The following is a 23,346-nucleotide window of genomic DNA, read 5'->3' as shown; positions in this document are numbered from 1 at the left end:
ATCAAGATGGCAGAACCCAGGGACCCTCTGAGGAGCTCTGAGCACCACCCCTGGGGTGGTGATGGACAGGGGAGTGGTCACTCCCCTTTCCATTGTCCAGTTTTGCGCCGATGCAGTGACTGGAGGGGTCCCTGAACCAGTGTGGACTGGTTCATGCACAGAGGGCACCAAATGTGCCCTTCAAGACAAAACCAGTGGCTTGGGGAGGCTACCCCTCCCAAGCCAGTCACAGCTATTTCCAAAGGGAGAGGGTGTTACCTCCCTCTCCCAAAGGAAATCCTTTGTTCTGCCTTCCTGGGTTTGATCAGATCAAGCAGCAGGAGAGCAGAAACCTGTATGAGGGGTTGCAGCTGCTGGGCTGCCAGGAAAAAACCCTGTAAGAGCCCCCCAGAGTGCATGGAATCATACTTCCAATACTTGCAACAGTATTGGGGTATGATTCTGACATGTTTGATACCAAACATGCCCAGGTTCGGAGTTATCATTATGCAGCTGGACATAGGTGTAAAATGGCGTCCCCGCACTCACAAAGTCCAGTAAAATGGATCTGGAGTTTCTGGGGGCACCTCTGCTAGTGGGTGGGTGCCCTCACACACAGGTACCTGCACCCTGCCCTCTGGGCTGAGAGGGCCTACCATAGGGGTGACCTGGTGCAGTGACCTGTAGTGAAAACGGGTGCATGCACCCGTTTCACACAGAATGCAATGGCAGGCCTGCAGTGCCCTTTGAATGGGCTCTCCATGATTGGCAGAATAACAGCTGCAGCCCATAGGGATCACCTGGAACCCCAATGCCCTCAGTATCTAGGTTCCATATACTAGGGGCTAACATGGGGGTACCAATCTGCAAATTGTAGGAATAAAAAGGAACAATTTAGAGGAGAGAGCAAAGCTATTAGGGTCCTGGTTAGCATGAACCCAGTAGACAGTCAAACATAACAGGCAGAAAATGGGGGTAACCATGCCAAGAAAGATGTTACTTTTCTACACTATGGGTCAAATGTGATTTCAGAATGTCACTTAAGTTTTTTCCACTTACCTTGTATATATATCTGTAAATTGATACATAGCATTTGTTAGTGTGTGTGTGTAAAAAAATTGCTTTTTCTTTTTTAAAGAGAATGCACAGAGTGGACAATTACTTTTTGAGAGTTATTGCGGCAGTGATTCAAGATGGATGAAAAAGTGTGTAAAGTAAACACAGTTTACAATAGCTTAAGCCCAATTTCTAATGCATTTAAAGTGAAATAAGAAAAATAGCTCTCACAACCCTCCCCGATGATTTGAAAATGAACACATGATCTAATTTTTACAACACATCAGGCATTAACTTCAGAATTTTGTTCCAAGTCCTTCAAGGTGTCGTAGAGATCTTTTTGAAATTCTTCAACCTTCACGTGAAGTCTTTTTCTCTTACTTCCCCTCATTGCTGACAGTTTCTTATACCCGCAGTCGGTACCATTGCTTCATGGAATTCTCTTGCACACATGCTTTGTCGATTAGTATGACCAGGAAAGATGTTAAAAGCAACTTTGGAATTCCTCTACCTACACTATCCAGCCGTTCCCCTATCTTAGCAAAACCTCTTCTGATAGAAGCCAGTCATTCCTAGACACTTGATTCTTTCTGCTTGGTTAGTTCATGTGTTATATTCATAATATTAGTCATGTAGTTGTCAAGCTGCTTATCTATGTGTGGTATGAGCTCCGCATTCTCGAGGGTGAATGACTCTGCAAACTTGCCCTGCTTTGCGAGGAACAAATCCAGCGTAAGACGATTTTGCATAACCATAGATCTCATAGCAAGCAGTTTCTGTATTTATTAGTCAGCTCTCCTACTGTGTTAGTGGCAGGTCGATCTACAAATGTGGGCAGCTTTCTAATATTTACATCATTTAATGCCACTCCTATAAAAGGTGTAAGTTCTCCAAAGTTAATGTGCCTTAGTGAATGGTGATTACCAGCCCTCACCACCTCCCCTGAGTAGGCCTTGAACTGCTCTGCTTCTATAGACAGAGTCTAGCCCTACAAGAGGGTACCTGGTTACTAGTGATGAGAAGGTGTGGACCTATCAGTTGAGCAGGCCTCACATCCTGCACAACTAATAACCCGATTTCTTACAGTTGCTTGAGAATGTTATTGCTTCTTTTAAATCATGAGGCATTGTATGGGACATGGATTAGGGATGATCCTGGAAGTTCCTGCCCCTGCTGACACCTTTGAACTAGGGACAGACACTGTAAATGTGTTTCAACTCCGGCCTTAATTTTCATCTGGTGCTCCCGGTAACATAATCAGTCATGCAGTCTTTCTGTCCTATCTTCATAGGGCTGTTTGAAAGAAGCAGGTTAAGAAAGTGCGGCCCACCTTACAAAGGTGGAGAGTGGGGCAGAGGGCTGGGTGAGGGGAGGCATATATGTATCTGTGTTTGTGTGCACCCACATATTTGTATCTGAGGTGGGATGGATGTGCGGTGCATCTGTGCAGGTGAAAGAACAATGAAATTTCTGTATATGTGTAAGAGAGCGAGAGAAGTGACGGGATGTGTGTGGAGGAGGGGCAGCGTATTGTGTGTGTTGAAGGATTCAGTGTAGATGAGTGTGTGTGAGGGAGAGAAGAAAGCTGTGCTATGACAGCGTGTGTGTTTGCGCATAGGTAGGAGCAGGTAATCTGTAGCATGGGAGTGTTGTGTGGAGGCGTGACCAGGTGGGGTTGTGTGTGGAGTGGGCTGTCCTCAGTGTAACGTTAATGTTTTGGTGACCGTGTCCATTTCACTTTATTCGTCCCTCAGATTTCCTCTTGCACACTTTGGGAAGCTCTATGGCCTTGTGATGGCGCTATCTGCTATTGTATCCATCCTGCAGTACCCTTGCTTTGCTCTTGTGAAGGACGTGCTCGATGGAGATCCCTTTTATGTGAGTATTTGTGATGAGCGGGTGCCACATACCCCTGAGGCTGTATGTTATGATTGAAAAGGCAACAGAGCAGCTCCTCCTAGACAGTTATCAGTGCGGAAGAGACTTGATTAGAGCTGTTGTTTCATACAACTCTGCAAGTGCCACCATCACTCTGGACCATGAAGCGGGCATCTGGGCAGATGCTTAGCTCCTCTGAGGTCCTCTTGAAGCTTCATAAAAAGGTCAATTTTTTCTACAGAAATCCAGGAAGTCAGCACCCCCTCTATCCTCTTTGCCACGTATAAACATGGTCTCCTCAGCACATATGTAGTATGACCACATCATATTCACATGCTATGTGATTCATGCTCGAGGTTTGTGTTCATGTGCTACCACCACATAATTGAAATTGCTGACCTTCTTCGGTGTGGCGTTACGCCTAGTCCATCTAGCCTTTATCGTGTGCTTGAAATAAGGATCTGGAGTAGGAAGCCGTGCCCGCCTCATAGGAATAGATACAGGCATCGTGACTATATTACACCTTCCTCCGGACCTCTGCTTTAGCGCCGGGATCCTCCATCCTCTGAGCAGTTGTCCGTTTTACAAATAACATCATTCATTCATTGTGCTTGGTCTACAGTGGTACTTGCACCTCACCCCGGAGTTCAAGACATTAGGGCCTTCAGCCTCAGAACCTCTCGGTTCAGCCTTAGTTATTTCCCTGCTGGTTATTCTACCATCAGGAGGCTTCGACCATCCTCTGGGCAGAAATCGAAGCCAGAGGTCTTCTGTGGCACCTTCTAATAAATAACAAGTAAACATCCACAGAGAGGCTCTTAACGTTCTGCATACCTCATGGAATAGCGGACAACAAAGAGAATTGCTTGACGCAACAATGTGAGGCAGTCATGTTTACTCCTTTTGGTACTCTCACCACTTTAGCATGGGCGTAGACTTTCTCCATTTATTTATATGCAGATGATATCCATGGCCGATCATACAACATATCTACATGCTACACGCAATGGTGGACCAAATACAATTATTTAGAAAGTGGACTGTGGTTTTGCTCAGATCCAGGTTACTGATGAGGGATCTATTTTCCAGTTGGTATGCAACACCATCCACTGCCCATGGCTGTGTGCACCACTGTCCACTGTCCCTGGGTTTGCACCACAATCCAGTGCCCATTGGTGTCTTCCACCATCCACTGCCACAAGTTTAGCTTTCCATGGTCACACTATACAAAGAGAAGTCAACACCACCCAAGGATCCAGCTCATCACCAGAAGCAGCAGGTTCACCTGTGAGTTGACGAGAGTCTGCAGTAGGTATGTCACAAAGTGAAAAGTTGTGAACCTCACCTGAGATGGGTACATGACCTTCGATGATGCTTATAATAGGACCCCCTTTGTACTGGTCTTCTTGAAAGGAAGATGTGGTAGTCACAGTGTCTCTGTGACTTCCCCTCTAGTCGTGAACATGCATGGACACTGAATCCATTGCTACATATTTTTCTCCACCATCTGGTTCGGACTTGTATCCACGTTGATCTCAGTCTTGACATATTTGATGCGCACCTTCGCAGCGCCTGAGTTCATTGACTTGCCTTGCCATTGCTGAGAAGACTTTCTAATGCGTCTACTGTTTCTTCAATCTTCTCTTTTTGAACCGCCCAGGAAATAGTCATCGAAGCACTGGGACCTTAGGGCACCTTGGCCCTTTGGGGTGCCTTGGCTCTTTGGGGGCAATGCATCCTTCTTACCAACATCTGCGATTGAAGACATGCTGAAGGCAAGGGAATGGGCACCTTTCAAAAGATGCCCTCAGTGTCACCAAGTGACCTTGAGCCGACCTCCAAGCAGTCTGTACCTCTGCCCGAAGCAGGACAAGACCCGCTACAAGAACCTTCGCAGCAGAGAGATAGGTGAGGGCTCACAACAAAATGTACTGTTCATCCTCAGAAACGTAGGACATCTTCTATGAGGCCGACCCACCCGGCACCATGAAAAACAATTTGGTGAGTCACCTGACCTTCCAGCTCAGTCCCAAAATTGGCATATCTAACGCATCAAAAGCTGAAGAAGATGTTCAAGAGGAGGATGAGGAGCTCAGGATGTCCCATTTACCTCCGTCGACCCTATACCTCATCTGAAGCCAGCGCTGAAATGCATGAGTATGGTCAACACTCAAACCACTTCTAAGACACATAAGTGGCTACGCGTAGAAGCCGAGCACTACCACCCTGGTGTTTGGGAAGCGAGCCCTGTGCATAAGCCACAGCCGCTTTCAGGTGCGCCACTGCCCTTGGACTATGGTCGCTACTAAAGCATGACATTGGATCCGAGATGGAATCCAGCCATGATCCTCGAAACCAAGTGGCCCATGAGTCCGAGACTTTGTGTCCGCGCCAAAGTCTCAAAGCTGGCACCTCACTTGAGGTCAAAATCAACATCATCAGTGAAAAGACCATTGACAGCCAACTCTGAGCAGAGGCCGATCCACACAGCTCCAGAAGGAGCAGGATGAAAGGCATCAGCGCCCATCGTTCACCCACGCACAATCAAGATCTCCACTAAAGAAAAGACTTTGGCTAAAAAGCATAGATTTGCCTTCTAGAACATTCCACATTCGGACATTGGTCTACCACAGCCACCTCCCAGAAGGATAACAACAAGGCTGCTGGCCCCGCGCCTCCTCCTCTGCCTCATCCTCCACCACCGCCTTCGCCTCCGCCCGCTCCACTCCTGTAGGAAAGTACCCGCTTTTTGGCATGGTTACCCCCACTTTGTGCCTGCTGTCAGTGTGTTTTGACTGTGTTCATCGGGGTCCTGCTAACCAGGACCCCAGTGACTGTGCTCCTTCCCTCTAAATTTGGTTGTTCCTGACTTTGTGCACCCCACAATTGGCATACTGGTGCCCCCAGGGTAAGTCCCTAGTATTATGGTACCTAGGTACCCAGGGCATTGGGGCACCAGGGGATCCCCATGGGCTGCAGCATGTATTATGCCACCCATTGAAGCCCATGTGAAATGTGTATGCAGGCCTGCCATTGCAGCCTGGGTGAAAAGGTGCACGCACCCTTTCACGACAGGTCACTGCACCAGGTCAGACCTATGGTAGACCCTCCTAGTCCAGAGGGCAAGGTGCAAGTACCTGTGTGTGAGGGCACCACTGCATGAGCAGAGGTGCCCCCACGAACTCCAGCTCCATTTTCCTGGACTTCGTGAGTGCGGGGACGCATTTTACGCCTGTACTGGACACAGGTCACTACCTATGTCCATCTACATAATGGTAACTCCGAAACCGGGCATGTTTGGTATCAAACATGTCAGAATCATACCCCAGTACTGTTGCCAGTATTGGTTGTATAATTCCATGCACTCTGGGGGCTCCTTAGAGGACTTCCAGCTTTGCTCTTACCAGTTGCAGGGTTTTCCCGGGCAGCCCGCGCTGCTGCCATCCTACAGACTGGTTTCTGCCCTCCTACTGCTTGATCAGCTCAAGCCCAGGAAGGCAGAACAAATGATTTCCTTTGAGAGGCGGAGGCAACACCCTCTCCCTTTGGAAATAGGTGTTACATGGCTTAAGAGGGGTAGCTTCCCCAGTATGCTTTGAAGGGCATGAACCGGTTTGCACCAGTGCAGCGACCCCTGGTCCCTGCTCTGGCACAAAACTGGACATTGGAAAGAGGAGTAACAATTCCCCTGTCCATCACCACCCCAGGGGTGGTGCCCGGTGCTCCTCCAGGTGGCCACTTGATTCTGCCATCTTGAATCCAAGGTGGGCAGAATCCCCTGGGAGCATCTGAGTGGCCAGGTCATGCAGGTGACATCACAGCCTCCTCCTGACAGGTGGTCACCTGGCTAGGGACATTTTTCGCTTCCTTAATTTTGTGTGAATAAAACTCTGTTTTAGCTTTATTTATTGCTTATTTATAGGCACTGAGCACTGATATAAGCCTTTCTTTTTCCTTCGGATTCAGGTCTAATTTCCACTTCAGTTCTTGTTGGTGGTATTTTCTTTGAAGTCTTTTGAGAGTTCTCTAGAGGCTTTGGAGTTTGTGGGGGCAGCTCTGCTCATGCAGCGGTGCCCTCACACACCGGTACCTGCCCTCTGGACTAGAAGGCCCTACCATAGGGGTGACTTACAGTGACCTGGTGCAGTGACCTGTAGTGAAAATGGGTGCATGCACTCATTTCACGCAGACTGCAATGGCAGGCCTGCAGAACTCTTTGCATGGGCTCCCTGTGGGTGGCAGAATGACTGCTGCAGCCCATAGGGATCCCCTGGAACTCCACTGCCCTGGGTACCTAGGTACCGTACACTAGGGACTTACATGGGGGGACCAGTATGGCAATTGTGGGAATATAAAAGGTACAATTTAGAGGAGAGAACAGAACTACTGGGGTCCTGGTTAGCAGGAACCCAGCTGACCCAGTCAAACACACTGACAACAGGCAGAAAATGGGCATAACCATGCCAAGAAAGAGGGCACTTTCCTACAGTGAGCTACAAGCCCTCACACTGCAGAAAGCTTTCTTCCAGGTTCCATAATGCCTGTTCTTAGGACCAACCCCAAGTTCCTACCTAAGGTGGTCTCCCCATTCCACCTTAACCAAACAATTGAGCTCCAGGTCTTCTTTCCACAGCCTGACTTGGTAGCTGCGAGAGCACTTCACACAACTGATGTCAAATGTGCTCTCATGTATCATATACAGAGGACCAAACCTTTCTATAAAACACAACAGGGTTTATTGCCTTTGCACAGCCTCATAAGGCCTCATAAGGCAGGTATTGCCAGGTGAATTGTTAAATACACCCAGATCTCTTACCTTAAAACCAGAAGGACCACCCCTACCCGCCCCATGCCGCACTACACCCGCAAGCAGGGTGCCACTTTAGCCTCTCATGGGAATGTACCCATAGCTGGCATCTGTGAAGCTGCCACACGGTCCACTCCACCCACCTTCACAAAGCATCTTGCAAGGCAACCAGCTAGTGTTGGGCAAACTGTCCTCAAAGCTCTGTTTCAGACCTCTGCACCATCTTCTTAAGAGAGTACTGCTTTACAGTGGATGCAGAACATGTTTCTGCAGCAACATATGCTACAAACGGATTATGTTACTTACCCTGTAAGCATCTGTTTGTTGCATGTAATGCTGTAGATTCATATGCGCCCACCCTCCTCTCTGGAAGCCACTGTTTGGTACAGATCTCTTCAACCTTCACAATTACTTATAGAGCAAGCATGGCAACTGTCCTTTCCTAGTCACTACCCCATACCTTCTCCTATCTACTGTGTGGATAACAGTGTAACAATGGAGTTAGTACCCTAGCGCGTTCACAACCAGAGAAGGAGTCACCGAGCCCTCATGTCTCAAAAGGCTTCTTCAAAGAAAAACAAGTTGCAACAGTCCGAGCCCAACACTAGATGGCAGGAGTATGCAGAACACGTGAATCTACAGCACTACATGCAACAAACAGACGCTTAGAGGGTAGGTTACACAATCTCTTGGGCTCCTCTGGCCGCTGTGTGTATGGCAGTCAGAGGGTCAGACCCAAAAAAGCTATGTAGTTTGAGCGATACCCAGGTGCCCATGAACAAGTCCACATGGCTGTTCATGCTAAAGAAGATGCCCATCTTCGCAAATATCTTGATTTTAACTTGGCCTCAGAAGGTGGTGTGGCTCTTTTTCTCTTAATGAGTGAGCAGACCTCCACCTCAGTTTCCCTGTAGCTTTAATGTAACAAAAACTAACAGTGTTTTTCTTACCGGTGGAGGCGCGTGGTTGGGCAGCCGCGCGCTTTAAAAGCCATAATACGTAACAACAAATGACATAATCTATTTATCTAGTCCTCTGCTCAGAAAGAGTGTGGCTGTTGGTACAAATTCTTCAAACAGTTAATTAGATTTGTTTTTAAGTCTTTGGACCTGTTCATGTTTTGACACATGGCACATTGCATCCAAAAAATGCACTGAGAAACATTACTAGTGCATTGAGAGCACTGAGAAACATTACTAGTGCATTGTTAAAATTGTACTGCAGAGTACCTTCTTGCAGCGAGTTTGATGGTGAATTTGCATCCGGCACCTCACTATGTAGTAGCTGGCATCGAAGGCCCAGAAGAGAAGTAGGGGAATAGGCAGCACTCCCCCCCTTTTAAAAGGTAAGCCTTCGCAAAGCCAAACCACTCACTGGTGAAAACTGTTGGCTTTGCCAATGCTTTTCTTTTGCTAGATGGCCCCCGTGAGTGTTTGAAGAAAGCCATGCAAACGAGACCATGATCCAGGAGTGTGCATGCACGGTGGACATTTTTTATTTGGGTTTTCTTATATTTTGAGAAAATTCATTCAAAGGTGCCCGCAATGAGGAGGGACACAGGGATGGCGGCGATGTTAGAATTAATTTTATTTTGTTTGAAAAAAGCTCATTGTTGACCAATATGCATGCGTTTGCACGTGTGGCGGCCATCTTTGGATTTGTTTTTATATTATAAGAAAACCCATTCCAAGATGGCCACCACAAGTGGAATCATGTGCATATTGTTCACAGTTGGTCTTCAACCTCAGACAACTTAACAATGGAGTGGGCGCAGTGGAGGAGGAGCACAGCATGTCCTCATCTTTCCCTCCTGTCCTTACCTGCAGGTGAACATCAGTCTGATTATCTTCGTCCTCCTGGCCTTCATCCACCCAATAAACGTGTTCCTGGAGTGCCGGCGACGGGAGCGGGCTGCTGGGGGTGCAGCGGACAAGCCACCTGCTGTGATGGAGGGAGAAAGGACTCACCTTGAAGGGGACACCTCGGCAAACTGAGCCGCTCCTGTACCAAGAGTGCAAGGCCGGCCATCAAGGAAGCGGTCTGCGCTGGACACTCCCAGAGTGGCGCAGAATGAGGGGCCCGTGGTCCCGGGCGCAGCATCTCAGTATTGGGCTTATTGAACTCTGAGCAGATCTCAGCCCCAAGTGCTGTGTGTGGGGTGGTGGTCACTGCCACCCCCAGGGAGCACTTTTACGCCAAAATGTTATTGTTACAATGTTTTATCATTTTATTAGGGAAAATGTTTTTTTAGGTTAAAGTTTCAGCTTATTTCTCGACTCATTTCTTTCTCTGTTTTTCTCCCTAGTGTATTTTTTGTTTCATTTTCTGCTTGTTCGTGACTCATTCCTTTGTCTTTGTTTTTTTTTTCTTACTTACTTGCTTTTTCTTTTTTTTTTTTCAACTTGTCTTCTTACTTTATTGTGTTTTCTATTTTTTGGGGGGTCTCTGTCTTTCACACTTTTTCCTTTTTTTGTTTCTTTTCCCTCTTTATGTCTCATTATGTTTTTCAGTTTTGTTAATTTCTTGTTTGTCTTACTTTTCTTTGCTTCCATACCTCTAGTTGCATATTTCTACCTTTGTTCTTTCTTTACTTTTTCGTTACTACTTCTCCCCCCCCACTCCCATTACCCATCATCTTTTAAAATCATTATTCACTTTTTTAAGCTTGTTTTGTATAATTTTAATATTCCATCGAACAGCTGCTCTATAATGAGTGCCATAGTGTTATGTTTTTTTAACATTTTATTTTTTATTGTTAAAACTAAACTTGTGAAGTGATTGCTGCAGAGGTGTATCGTGTTTGCTCTGCTATTCTTATTTGGACAAGAAAAGCTGACTTTTATAGTACAGGTCTGACTTAAGTTTATTAAACAAACGAAAACCAACATTTTACATCCCTGCGGGACGTGGCTGTACCCCCTTGGTGGAAGAGGAAAGACCACCCACAGATCCTCTTGTATAATGTACTTTATATTGTGCATCGTGCCAAGGTACTGACGTCACAGGCCAGCGCAAGGCCTTTTCTCAGGGTTCTTGTGCAGGCGATGGTTACTGGGGGGAGCTGGTGGGTTCCGCCATTTAAAACTGACGTCTTAGGGCCTCAGATAGGTAAGTGACTTGTGCACAAAGCCTCTGGAAAAACACAAGTGTTCGGTGACTGCTTGGCTGTACTTGCTGTTTCACCCCCCTCTGCTGCATAATTCTGCATATTTGCAAATAAACAAATCTAAAGTTATTACGCTTGTTGCACACACTGTGCTGCACGCGCCACACACTCTGCAAAAGTCCATTAGACACCTTCCAGCGTGTGACTGTGTGTGGCATTGAAGAGGTGACCCTGGATGATGCAAACATGTGTAAGTTATTCCAGCCACCAAGCTCCAAGCAGCAGCTGTTCCAAGATGGCGCCCAGACTTTGGAAGAATCCCAACATGTTACATCTCTGTTCGAGGCCTGATTTTGTAAATAAAAAGTATCTTGCAATGACTAGTATGAACTGCAATATACCTTTCAGCTGGGACTTTTTTTTTAATGTAAACATGTTTTGTTATAAAGCACACAAATTATGCAGCAGGTGGGGCACGGGGTGACGAGCGCAGCAAACTTACATGTATGCAGGAACAGTCATTACCTCCCGTCCCTCCCTCGCCTTCCTTTTAACCAATGAGGCCTCCCGCCTCCCCCCTAGACCCTCCCTTCCCCTTTCAAAAAACCCCCCACTCTTATCCCCTCCTGTTCTTTTGTCTAGCCCACTCTAGACGGTTTTCTTTCCCTTTCTTACCTGCACGGCGGGGCCTGGAGGTCGTCGGTGGAGGCACTCCTCGGGACGCGGAGCTCCGCGAGGAGTGCGCCGGCTGGGTCGCGTCTTTGACGAGCAGCATGGCTGCTCGGGAGGCGTGTACTGGGGGCCGGCTGACGGGGTCTGCCGGCCCTCTGTGGCTTGGGCGTCGGTTTCCGGGTTTCCGCGCCGCGGAGCCGCGGGGAACTGAGGGACTTCGATTTTGAGCTGCTCTTCAGGTAGGACGGGCGTTCTGCCCGTGATTTTTATGAATTTGGCCAAAGTAGTTGACCTTTTTTGGGATTGGTGGAGCCCTGTTGGGGGAGGACCAGGTGCCTATACATAGGGTAGTTTTTTGGGGTGAGAGTCAGTGTTATTTGGTGGTTTACCATGCCTAAAGTTCCAGCGAAAAGACGTAGGATTGTCTCTTCCTTCTCCTCGGAGGAGGGAGGTGAGGCTAGCATTGCTACTCCGGAGACCTCACAGTTACCAGGCAGGGGTACTCCCCTCATGTCCAGAGAGGAGGTGCAGGATATGATTGAGGTGGCTGTTACCAGGGCACTGCAAGCAGGCGTGGCCAGGACTGGTCAGCCTAAGCTTGCGCACTCATCGGTAGCGGCAAGGAAGTCCTCATCGGAGAGTGAGGATGAGGCCCCATCGACGTCATCTGGGGGGAAATATGTTTCCAGAGAAGAAATGTGGGAAGTGATGGCACATGTTCGGGACAATTTGGGTTTCCCAGTGTTTCAACCTACAAACTCGGATTCTCATTTATTTCCTCAATATCAGACACCTTCGAAGTTTGCCATGCCTTTTCAGGGACCTGTGAAGGATATGGTGTTTCGTGAGTGGAAGGATGTGGATAAGGCTCAGGTTCCACGATTCCTTCAGAAACTTTACTTGCTTGAGGGTGAGGAGGTTTTACCTCCTTCAGTACGCCTGGATTCTATTTTGGCTACTCTGATTGGCAAAACGGCAGTCAATCCGGAGGATTGTGTGCCTACGGATGCCACAGACCGTAAAGTGGATTCAGGTCTTAAGAGGGCTTTTGCTGCGGAGAATCTGGCGCTGAGGGCAGGGATTTATTCTGCTTATGCGTCACAGTCATTGGTACAAGACTTTGATAAACTGGCGGTGGCTGTACAGGAAGGGGCGGAATGTTCAGAGCTCCTGGCTGGTATGGAGCAGCAGGCCAGCTTGTTGGCTGATGTGTCTTCTGATGTGGTCCGTACTTCGGCTCTGGCGTCTGGGTCTTTGATTGGGGCTCGTAGGTCCCTCTGGTTGCGTTCCTGGAAGGCTGATCCAGGGGAAAAGGCAGCCTTGTTGAGACTGCCGTTTGATGGTCGTAACTTGTTTGGAGAACAATTGCCATCCATGCTTTCCAAGGCATTTAAGGAGCGGAAGCATGCCTTACCTTATAAAGGGGGTTCTTCTTCGGGTAAAGGGTGGAAGAAGCATTCCAGATCTTCTCCTACTAGGGATGCTAAATCCTTTTCATTTAGGAAACGGCGTTTCCAGCTGCGTTTTTCGCCTAAGAAGTCTGCTCCTGCGACCCGGGGTGGTTTCAAGAAGGGGTCCTGACAATCACTGTGGGCCTGGCAGAGGGCCGGTTGGGGGAAGACTGAGTCACTTTCTTTCAGCTTGGGAGGACAGTGTAAACGATCATTGGGTTCTAGACATTGTGAACAATGGTTATGTCATAGATTTTGTGAGGGTTCCTCCAGATTCAGGGGTACGTCCCACTCCTCTGCCTTCAAAGGGGTCTCGGAAAAGAGCATTATTGGACAGAGTGCGGGACTTACTGGTCAAGGGAGCCATTTCCCACATTCCGCTAGACGAAAGGGGCCAGGGCATTTATTCGGTCTTGTTTCTTGTGCAGAAAGTTTCAGGGGGATTTCGACCGGTGCTCAATCTAAAAGAGGTGAATACCTGGATCAGGACAGTGCATTTCCGCATGCTGTCCATTCAGACTATTTTTCCATTGGTCAGGCAAGGGGACTTTCTGGTGTCACTGGATCTACAGGATGCTTACCTACACGTACCTGTGGCAAGATCCTCTCAAAAGTTCCTGAGGTTTGCTGTGGGTCAGGACCATTATCAGTTTTGCGTTCTACCTTTCGGTCTAAAATCTTCTCCTCAAATTTTCACGAAGGTGCTGGCTCCTCTGGTGGCTTTGCTTCATTCAGAAGGGGTGTTTCTGCATCCTTATCTAGATGACATTTTGATTCATGCTCAATCACGAGACCTGTTGCTGAGGCAGGTGGACCAAGTTCTGGGGGTCCTGCAAAACCACAGGTTTTTAATCAATTGGGAGAAGTCAGACTTAGTGCCGTCCCAGGATCTAGTTTTTCTGGTGGCTCGGTTTCAGACACTTCCAGGGTTGGTGACTGTGTCAGAAAAAAGGTTGGGTGTACTCCAGGCTTTGGTAACAAAGGTATTGTTGCTGTCTGCTCCCCGAGCTCTTCTATGGTTGCGGCTGCAGGGTCATTTGGCATCGGTGATATTTCTGGTTCCTTTGGCACGTTTCCATCTCCTGTGCTTGATGACATGGTTCTTGAGAAGGTGGGCACCAGGGTCCGGTTCTCTGAAGGACAGGGTTCCAGGGTCCGGATTGATTCACAGAGAGTTGCAATGGTGGTTGGATGCAGACCACCTGAGGGTAGGGGTATCTTTATCATCTCTGAGACCCGTGGTGGTGACGACGGATGCCAGCCTCTCCGGTTGGGGGGCATGGATGGGGTCGGCTCAGATTCAGGGGTTTTGGTCCCCTCGGGAGGCGAGTCGGTCGTCGAATTGGCGCGAATTGAGGGCGGTATTCCTGGCTCTGGTCCATTTCCAGGATTCCCTGAGGGGATCAGCGGTTCTGGTTCGCACAGACAACTTAGTGGCCAAGGCTTATGTCAATCGGCAAGGGGGGACCAGGTCAAGGGCTCTGTTCAATTTAGTCAGAGAGATTTTTGTGTGGGCTCAGGAGTGGGTTCCTTCTCTCAGGGCTACGTACATTCGGGGGGTGGTAAATGTTCGGGCGGATCTGCTGAGCAGAGTGATTCCTTCCTCTCAACTTTTCTCTCTCCGGAAGTCTCTTTTTCAGCATCTGGTTCGGCTTTGGGGTCTTCCAGTGCTGGATGTGTTTGCGTCCGCAGGGAATGCGAAAGTGGATCGCTTCTGCTCCCGGTTTCGGTGTCCCCAAGCATGGGAGATGGACGGGATGTCGTGTCCTTGGCCGCAGGGCCTTTTGTATGCGTTCCCTCCTTTTCAACTACTCAGGGCGTTTCTGTTACGAGTGAGGGATCTGGGGTCCAGGGTTATCCTCATTGTGCCACTTTGGCCGAGGGCGAATTGGTTCCCGTTGTTGAGGCTGATGGCGGACGGGAGGATGTGGCCTCTGCCCCTTTGTCCGTCTCCCCTGGAGTTTCCCTGCCTCCCATTGGGGTCGTTGAGGAGGTTGCACTTGACGGCCTGGAAGTTGAACGACGGGGATTGACAGGTCTGGGGGTGCCTGTGGCTTTGAGTTCTACCATACTGGCTTCAAGGAGACGTTCCACTTTACTTTCTTATGGTCGACAGTGGAAGGTGTTTTCGTCATGGTGCTTAAGTCGTGAGTTGGATCCTACCTGCGCTTCTATCTTTGAGGTGATGCAGTTCTTGCAGGACGGTGCTCATTTAGGGTTGTCAGTGGCTTCTCTTCGGGTACAGTGGGCGGCTATTCAGGCTTTCAGAGGACCATGGCGTAATCTTCAGGATGAAGGGCGCTTGATGCCTAGATTTTTTCAAGGGCTTATTAATTTATTTCCTCGCCCGGTACGTTCTTTTCCTTCATGGGATCTGTACTTGGTTTTGGATGTGTTGACGGAGGCCCCTTTTGAACCATTGGGGGACTGTGATTTGCGCCATCTATCTTTGAAGACGTTCTTTTTGGTAGCCATTACTTCGGCTCGTCGGTTGGGGGAATTGGGGGCATTGGCTTGTTCCTTTCCTTTTTGTAAGATTTTTCACGATAGGGTGATTCTGGTTCCGGTGCCTTCCTTTATTCCAAAAGTCAATTCTTCGTTCCATTCCCGGCAGGAGGTCATCCTTCCTTCATTTTGTCCGAATCCCTCCTCAAGGGAGGAGGTCCGTTTGCATTCGTTGGATGTACGCAGGGTTTTGTTAGAGTATCTGCGGGTGGTGGCTCCTTTTCGTAAGGGGGATTCACTGTTTGTTAATTTTGGTCCGGCTCGCAAAGGTGAAAAACCTTCCACGGCTTCCTTGAGTCGGTGGGTAAGATCTTTAATTCTATTGGCCTATTCCTTGAAAGAGGTGGTTCCTCCTCAAGGGATTCAGGGGAGATCTACCAGAGGCATGGCGGCTACGGTGGCGGAGCTTCAGGGGATGTCTGTGATGGAAATTTGCAGGGCCGCCACTTGGGCTTCTCCTTCGACGTTTGTGCGTCATTACAGGCTGTCGGACTTGGGTAGTTTGGAGTCGGTGTTAGGTCACCGGGTCTTATCCTCTATGAGGTAATTTTTGGGATGATCTTGGTGCAGGATGTTAAATAAAGGTCTTGCAACTCGATGTCCGTCTCCTGTGTGTTTTCTTGCTATGTCTCATTGGTTAAAAGGAAGGCGAGGGAGGGACGGGAGGTAATGCTTCCATTTTCTTACGATAATGGCATTACTCCTAGTCCTACTCCCTCGCCTTCCTTTTCCGTTCCCTCCCACCCTCCCGGTACGGACTGTCCGAGTTGCAGCTTGGGCTTGGTTTTTGTACAGGAGGGGATAAGGGTGGGGGGGGGGTTTTGAAAGGGGAAGGGAGGGTCTAGGGGGGAGGCGGGAGGCCTCATTGGTTAAAAGGAAGGCGAGGGAGTAGGACTAGGAGTAATGCCATTATCGTAAGAAAATGGAAGCATGACTGCATACATGTTCTAGTTGTCATGTCTAGAGTATGACCCGATGGTAACCCTGCACCTGAAAACAAGTTTTATAACGTGTCTGAGATGTGCTAAAGAAATGAGGGACACGTTTTATTACAAGAAATGTTTTGTGTGTTTGTTTTCCGTTGAGTGCAATATTGTCCACATTTTACACAATGTATTTTATGTCAGAGGTTGGAAGTCACTGGTAATAAACTGGAGTTTCTTTGCCTTCGAGCTGGACAGCATTATTTGTTTTTGGTGTAGAAAGAGGGTGTGGTAAATGCTTATGGGTTTCCTGCTCAGGAAACCCATGTATTGTTGTATATTGTTTATTAGTCTGTGAAAATATTGAAATAACTAGATGTTGGGATGCGAGCCCTCTGCACAGCTAAAGCCCTGCTGTCCTGTGATGTCTCTGAATAGCCCTGCGCTGTTTCCACAGCGAGCTCAGTCTTGTGAGCCGACTGAGGTTCCTGGCGCAGAGTTCTGACGTTGATGGTCCGACCAAAGAGCACCCCTATGTTTCAGGGGGACCGCCGTCCCCGGTATCCAGGCTAGGAGAGACTGACTGCGGTGACATCACGAGCAGGGGTACAGACCATTTGACATGAACCTCCCTCAAAGGATGACCTACGGCCCCTCTCTGTGTAAAGACTGAGTGATCTCCCCGTTGGGTGGTTAGAGGTGGGGCGTTGCCTCCATGTTGGCTAGGACGTATATGGAGGGTAACTTCACGCGTGTGATTTTGGGGAATCAACTGAGTAGAGGTCTAGACCAATAAAACACATATGCAGTAAGATTCAAAGTGGCGCTTTACAAAATGCAGCAGCGGGGAGTCAGTCGCTTTTCTGAACTGTCCCCCGATTGGTGTTTTACAAGGGTTTTTATACAGCCTTGAAACATCCTGGTAGATTGACAGAGCCAGTAGGACTTAACTAGGTGTTAAACATTTCTTAGCGTTTATTCAGTCATTAATTGACATTAAACATTTGACTGTAGATGGATATTGACTTTCGTAATCAATAAGGGTGGCGAAACAGCAGTTTGGTTTCCTTATCCATCAAGGCCTTGCGGTCATTGCAAGTTCCTCACAGGCCAGATGGCCCTTTAGACACTCTGCAAGCTCCTACTAAGTGTCACAAAATGGAACCTGAAACACAATGGATTCCACATCCCCTGCGCTGATACGTAATAGTGTCACATGATCAATCTCGATGACCGTTCTAGCCTTGACGTCCCGTTCTATACTTGATTCTTGCATGACCTATTCGAGGAGTTTCATAAAAGACATTCACTTATATATATTGACCAGCCAGCTGTGAAGACCCACATATCCGAGCTGTTGTATAAGAAATGCATTGGGGTACAACTGTTGTATGATGCAGAGGACCACTAATATGCCCAACATTATTAATTAGCTTGCGGAGTCCACGGTCCTCCTCCACGAAGCCAGGGGGTCAGTGAGTTCCATAAACGTCCCTCCTTAATGCTATATCCTTCCTTACCTATCTGGTGAATTCCATCTATGGCAGGATAAACATCAGAGATGTAAGTTCAATGTTTCTGTCTAATAACTGTAGGAAGCTGGCCTGGTGTGTGGTGGGTACCTGAGGTACTTACACCTTATACCTGGTCCAGGTATCCCCTCTTAGTGAAGTGTAGGCAGTGCCTAGAATCCAGGCTCTCTCGAGGTAGCTGTGGATGAGCAGTCAAGGCTTATCTAGGAGAACTGCAAAGCTCATGCAATACCACTGTAGTCACTCAGAACTTACACTCTTGAAACAAAGCACTCAGTGTTACAAAAATAAGGTCTTTATTTTTGAAACACAAGTACTAAAATACTATTTAGGCAGTACTCTACTAGCAGGTGAGTAAACACACTATTATATACACCTTCGTTGTCAGGAATGAGCATAGAAAGTAATAGAAAACCGTGAAATATCAGAAAATAATGGAGACCCAGGGGGAGACCAAACCATATTCTAAGTGGAATGCAAAAGTCAGTCTCCCACCCAAGGGAATAGAATCTGTAGAGGGGAGCTGGAAGAACTAGGAACCCCAAAAGGTAAGTACTGGGGTGCCCCACCAGTGACCAGGAGAGAAGAGGTAAGTTCCAGATTTCCCCCCCAAACCCACAGATAAACTTTGGAAAAGGACTCTGCAAGAAGCATGCAAGGCTGGAAGAAACCAAAGGAGAATTCTGACAAAAGAGGACCTGCAAATGAAGGGGACCAAGTCCAGTTCGAGTTGGAGATTCCGGTTGGGGAAGGAGCCACTACCCACCCTTCTGGAGATGCATGACCCGTTCGATGTTGAAAATATTGAGTCAGCTATGCAGCACAGGAGCAGGAGAACAGTTCCAAAAGTGATGCAGACGATGTCCCTTGTCGGAAGAAGAGTTGCAGTCAGTCAGTGATGTGGAAAAAACACCAACAAGCCTTGGCAAAGACAAGAGTCGTAGATAAAGAGTTGCAGAGCTGCCGGGGACCAGTAAGGTCCAGGGGAACTCAACCCAAGGAGGGGAGTCCCAGGTGACCCTCAGCAGTGAGGAGAGTCAGAATACAAATAGGCATCCCCCATAGGTGACCCACAGGCACGGGAGTCGCAGTGAGCCCACTCAGCACACCTGGAGAGGAGTTCAGGTCGCTGGAGAAACAGGCAGGAGACTGTGCTTTGCAGAGAAGAGTGCTGGAGGCCGGGGCTACATGGAGCCTGACGATCCCTTGGAAGAAGAGCCAACAAACCTTGGTAGCTGCATGAGTCACTGTGCACAGGGGTACTGCCCTGCAAGGAGAGAGCAAAGGCTTACCGTCTTCCAAGCTGGACAGCTGGTAGAGAGGACCTAGGGGACCACTCCAGACCACCACCTGTGTTGCAGGATCCACGCAGTTTTGCAAGAGAGAAGATCCACGCAGCCGGACATCATTGAGGTTGGTGCCTGCAGATGCAGGGGAGTGACTCCTTCACTCCAACGGAGATCCCTTCTTGCTTCTTGTGCAAGCTGAAGACTTGTCACCCTCAGAGCGTGCAAAGCCAGGGAAATGTTGCAGGTGCTGGAAGGAGCTGGAGAAACAATGTTGCAAAGCAGAGTCCTCACTGGAGTTGCAGATTGTCGGTTCCTGGAGGGTCCAGTTGCAGTCCTGGTGGCCAGAAGATGAAGTAAACGATGGAGGAGTCCTGCTGAAATATTGCACTTCAAATCTGAAGGCCCACCCTGGAGGGAGACCCTAAATAGCCCAGGAAGTGGGATTGGTCACCTAGCAGCGTGACCACCTTTCAGGAGGGGTCTGTGACATCACCTGCCTGATCTGGCCACTCTGATGCTCCCAGGGGCCTCTGCCCACCTTGGATTCAAGATGGTAGAATCAAGAGCCCACCTCGGTACCACCCCTGGTCCTGTTTCGCACTAGAGGAGGGACTGGGGGTCCCAGGACTGGTGCAAACCGGTTTATGCAAAGAGGGCACCAAATGTGCCCTTCAAAGCATACCGGTGGCTTGGGGAGGCTAACCCTCACAAGTCAGGTAACCCCTATCTGCAAAGGGAAAGGGTATTGCCTCCCTCTCCCAAAGGAAATCCTTTGTTCTGCCTTCCTGGGCTTGAGCAGGCTAAGCAGCAGGAGGGCAGAAACCTGTCTGTGAGATGGCAGCAGGGCGGGGTGCCTGGAAACCCCAGAAATCTGGTAGGAGCAATGCTGGGGGTCCTCTAAGGAGGCGCTAGAGTGCATGGAATCATACAGCCGATACTGGCAACAGTATTTGGGTTTGACTCCAACATGTTTGATACCAAACATGCCCAAGTTCGGAGTTACCTTTCTGTAGCTGGACATAGGTAGAGACCTATGACCAGTACACAAGTAAAATGGCGTCCCTGCACTCACAATTTCCAGGAAAATGGAGCTGGAGTTCATAGGGGCACCTCTGCTCATGCATGGGTGTCCTCACACACAGGTAGTTGCACCCTGCCGTCTGGGCTAGGAGGGCCTGCTTTAGGGGTGACTTACGGTGACCTGGTGCAGTGACCTGTAGTGAAAGGATGCATGCACCTTTTCACGCAGGCTGCTATGGCAGGCCTGCAGACTCATTTTGTATGGGCTCCCATTGGTGGCATAATACATGCTACTGCCCATGGGGAACCCCTGGTACCCCAATGCCCTGGGTACCTAGGTACCATATACTAGGGACTTACATGGGGCACTAGTATGCCAATCGTGGGGTGTACTAAGGGACAACCAAATTTAGAGGGATTGAGCTCAGTCACTGGGGTCCTGGTTAGCAGGATCCCAGTGAACACAGTCAAAGCACACTGAGCAGGCAAAAAGTGGTTGTATCCGTGCCAAAAGAAGGGTACTTCCCTACTTAAGCCCCCCCAAATGAAGGACAATAAGGTTAACCTTTTCCAGATGAGTCTTCATTGTCTAAGTAGAAATATCTGGAGAGTCCATCAGCATTGGAGTGGTTACTCCTGTTCTATGTTCCACTGTGTCGTCCATTCCCTGTAGGGATGTGGACAATCTCAAAAGTTTGGGATTTTCTCCTTTCATCTGCTATAACCATAGGAGGGGTGTGTGGTCTGTCTGAACAAGGAAGTGAGTGCCCAACAAGTATGGCCTCAGCTTCTTCAAGGCCCAGCCCACAGCAAAGACCTCCCTCTCTATGGCAGACCAACGCTTTTCTCTAGGGGTCAACCTCCTGCTTGTAAAAGCTACTGGTTGATCCTGGCCCTCTATATTAAGTTATGATAGGACTGCCCCAATCCCTACCTCAGAAGCATCTGTCTGTACTATAAATTGTTTGGAGTAGTCCGGACCTCTTAAAATAGGAGCAGAGCACATGGCCTGATTAGTCATCAAAAGCTTTCTGGCAGCTAGCTGTCTACAAGACTTTCTTTGTCATTTTTTTATATTTTTTTTATAGAGTTGAGGTAATTTAAGTGGACTTTAGCCATAATTCTTAATGAACCTCCTATAGTACCTGTAGGAAGCTGGCCTGGGATATACCAGGTCCAGGTTTCCCCTCTCAGTGAAATGTAGTCGGTGTCTGGAAGCGCGGCTCTCTAGGGGTAGCTGTGGATGAGCAGCCAAGGCCTAACTAGGAGACATGCAAAGCTCTTGCAATACCACTGTAGTCACACAGTACTCACACACATGAAAGAAAACACTCAGTGTTACAAAAATAAAGGTACTTTATTATGGTAACAAATACTAAAATACTGTATAGGCAATACCCCACTAGCAGGTAAGTAAACACACTTATATTCACATTAGAAGTCAGGGATTGGGATAGAAAGAAAAAGAAAACAGTGAAATATCAGGAAATAACAGAGACCTTACGTGGAGACCAAACCATTTACTAAGTAAGTGGAATGCGAAAGTCAGTCCACACCAAAGGAAGTGGAATCTGTAGAGGGGAACTGGAGGAACTAGGAACCCCAAAATGTAAGTACCAGGGTGGCCCCCAGTGACCAGGAGAGAAGAGGTAAGTACCTGTTTTTCCCCCAAACCCACAGGTAAACTTTGGAAAAGGACTGTGCAAGAACCAAGCAAGACTGGAAGAAACTAAAGGAGGATCCTGACAGAAGAGAACATGCAAATGAAGGGGACCAAGTCCAGTTCGAGTTGGAGTGTCCGGTTGGGGCAGGAGCCACTACCCACCCTTGTGGAGATGCAGGACCAGGTCAACGGTGAAGACCAGGAGTCAGCTATGCAGCACAGGAGCAGGAGAACAGTTCCAAAAGTGATGCAGACGATGTCCCATGTCGGAAGAAGAATTGCAGTCAGTCAGTGGTGTTGAAAAAACACCAACAAGCCCTGGCAAAGGCAAGAGTTGCAGATGAAGAGTTGGAGAGCTGCCGGGGACCAGGAAGGTCCAGGGGGACTTAACTCAAGGAAGGGAGTCCTGGGTGACCCTCAGCAGTGAGGAGAATTTGGAGAACAAGGAGGCAGCCCCCACAGCTAACTCACAGGCAACAGTCACAGGAGTCACAGTGAGGCCCACTCAGCACACGTGGAGAGGAGTCCCAGGTCGCTGGAGCCACAGGCAGGAGACTGTGCTTTGCAAGGAAAAGTGTTGGAGGCCAGGGCTACATGGGGCCTGAAGATCCCTTGGAAGAATAGCCAACAAGCCTTGGTAGCTGCAAGAGTCACAGTGCACAAGGGTACTGTCCTGCAAGAAGAGGCAAGGACTTACCGTCTCCCAAGTAGGACAGCTGGTAGAGAGGACTGAGGGGACCACTCCAGACCACCACCTGTGTTGCAGGATCTATGCAGTTTTGCAGGAGATAAGATCTACACAGCCGGACATTGTTGCAGTTGGTGCCTGCGGATGCAGGGGATTGACTCCTTCACTCCAAGGGAGATTCCTTCTTGTGCAGACTGAAGACTCGTCGCCCTCAGAGCATGCACAGCCAGGGAGATGTTGCAAGTGCTGGAAAGAGTCGTAAAAACAATGTTGCAAAACGGAGTTGTCGCTGGCGTTGCAGATAGTCGGTGCCTGGAGGGTCCAATTGCAGTTCCGGTGGCCAGAAGATGAAGTATCCAATGCAGAGGAGTTCTGCTGGAATCTTGCATGTCGAATCTGAAGACTTACCCTGGAGGGAGACCATAAATAACCCAGGAAGGGGGATTGGTCACCTAGCAGGGTGACCACCTATCAGGAGGGGGCTGTGACGCCACCTGCCTGACCTGGCCACTCGGATGCTCCCAGGGGCCTCTGCCCACATTGGATTCAAGATGGCAGAATCAAGTGGCCACCTGGAGGAGCTCTGGGCACCACGCCTAGGGTGGCGATGGACAGGGGAGTGGTCACTCTCTTTTCCATTGTCCAGTTTCATGCCAGAGCAGGAACCGGGGGTCCCTGGACTGGTGCAAACTGGCTTATGCAGTGAGGGCACCAAATGTGCCCTTCAAAGCATACCATTGTTCTTGGGAAGGCTACCCCTCCTAACCCATGTTAGAC

General features: G+C 48.8%; 1 protein-coding gene across 10 annotated transcripts in view; it reads left to right on the top strand.

Moving 5' to 3' along the window:
• LOC138293717 (equilibrative nucleobase transporter 1-like) overlaps positions 1-16,626 on the top strand; it is a 383,365-nt gene extending 366,739 nt beyond the window's left edge. For 7 of the 10 annotated variants that reach the window (XM_069233048.1, XM_069233042.1, XM_069233043.1 and 4 more), the window contains 2 exons: positions 2,790-2,913; positions 9,547-11,206. In XM_069233048.1, coding sequence (XP_069089149.1) covers positions 2,790-2,913; positions 9,547-9,714 — 292 coding nt within the window. In that variant the 3' untranslated portion in view covers positions 9,715-11,206. Of the gene's footprint in view, positions 1-2,789; positions 2,914-9,546; positions 11,207-16,313 lie in introns of those variants that run through there. The other 3 variants (XR_011203087.1, XR_011203090.1, XR_011203089.1) reach the window with 1 other exon arrangement.
• The last annotated feature ends 6,720 nt before the right edge of the window (positions 16,627-23,346 follow it).

Source organism: Pleurodeles waltl, chromosome 4_2 (assembly GCF_031143425.1).
Source record: "Pleurodeles waltl isolate 20211129_DDA chromosome 4_2, aPleWal1.hap1.20221129, whole genome shotgun sequence".
Lineage (NCBI taxonomy): Eukaryota > Metazoa > Chordata > Amphibia > Caudata > Salamandridae > Pleurodeles > Pleurodeles waltl.
Note: the sequence above shows the minus strand (reverse complement) of the source record. Positions and strands in the feature narration are given on the sequence as shown.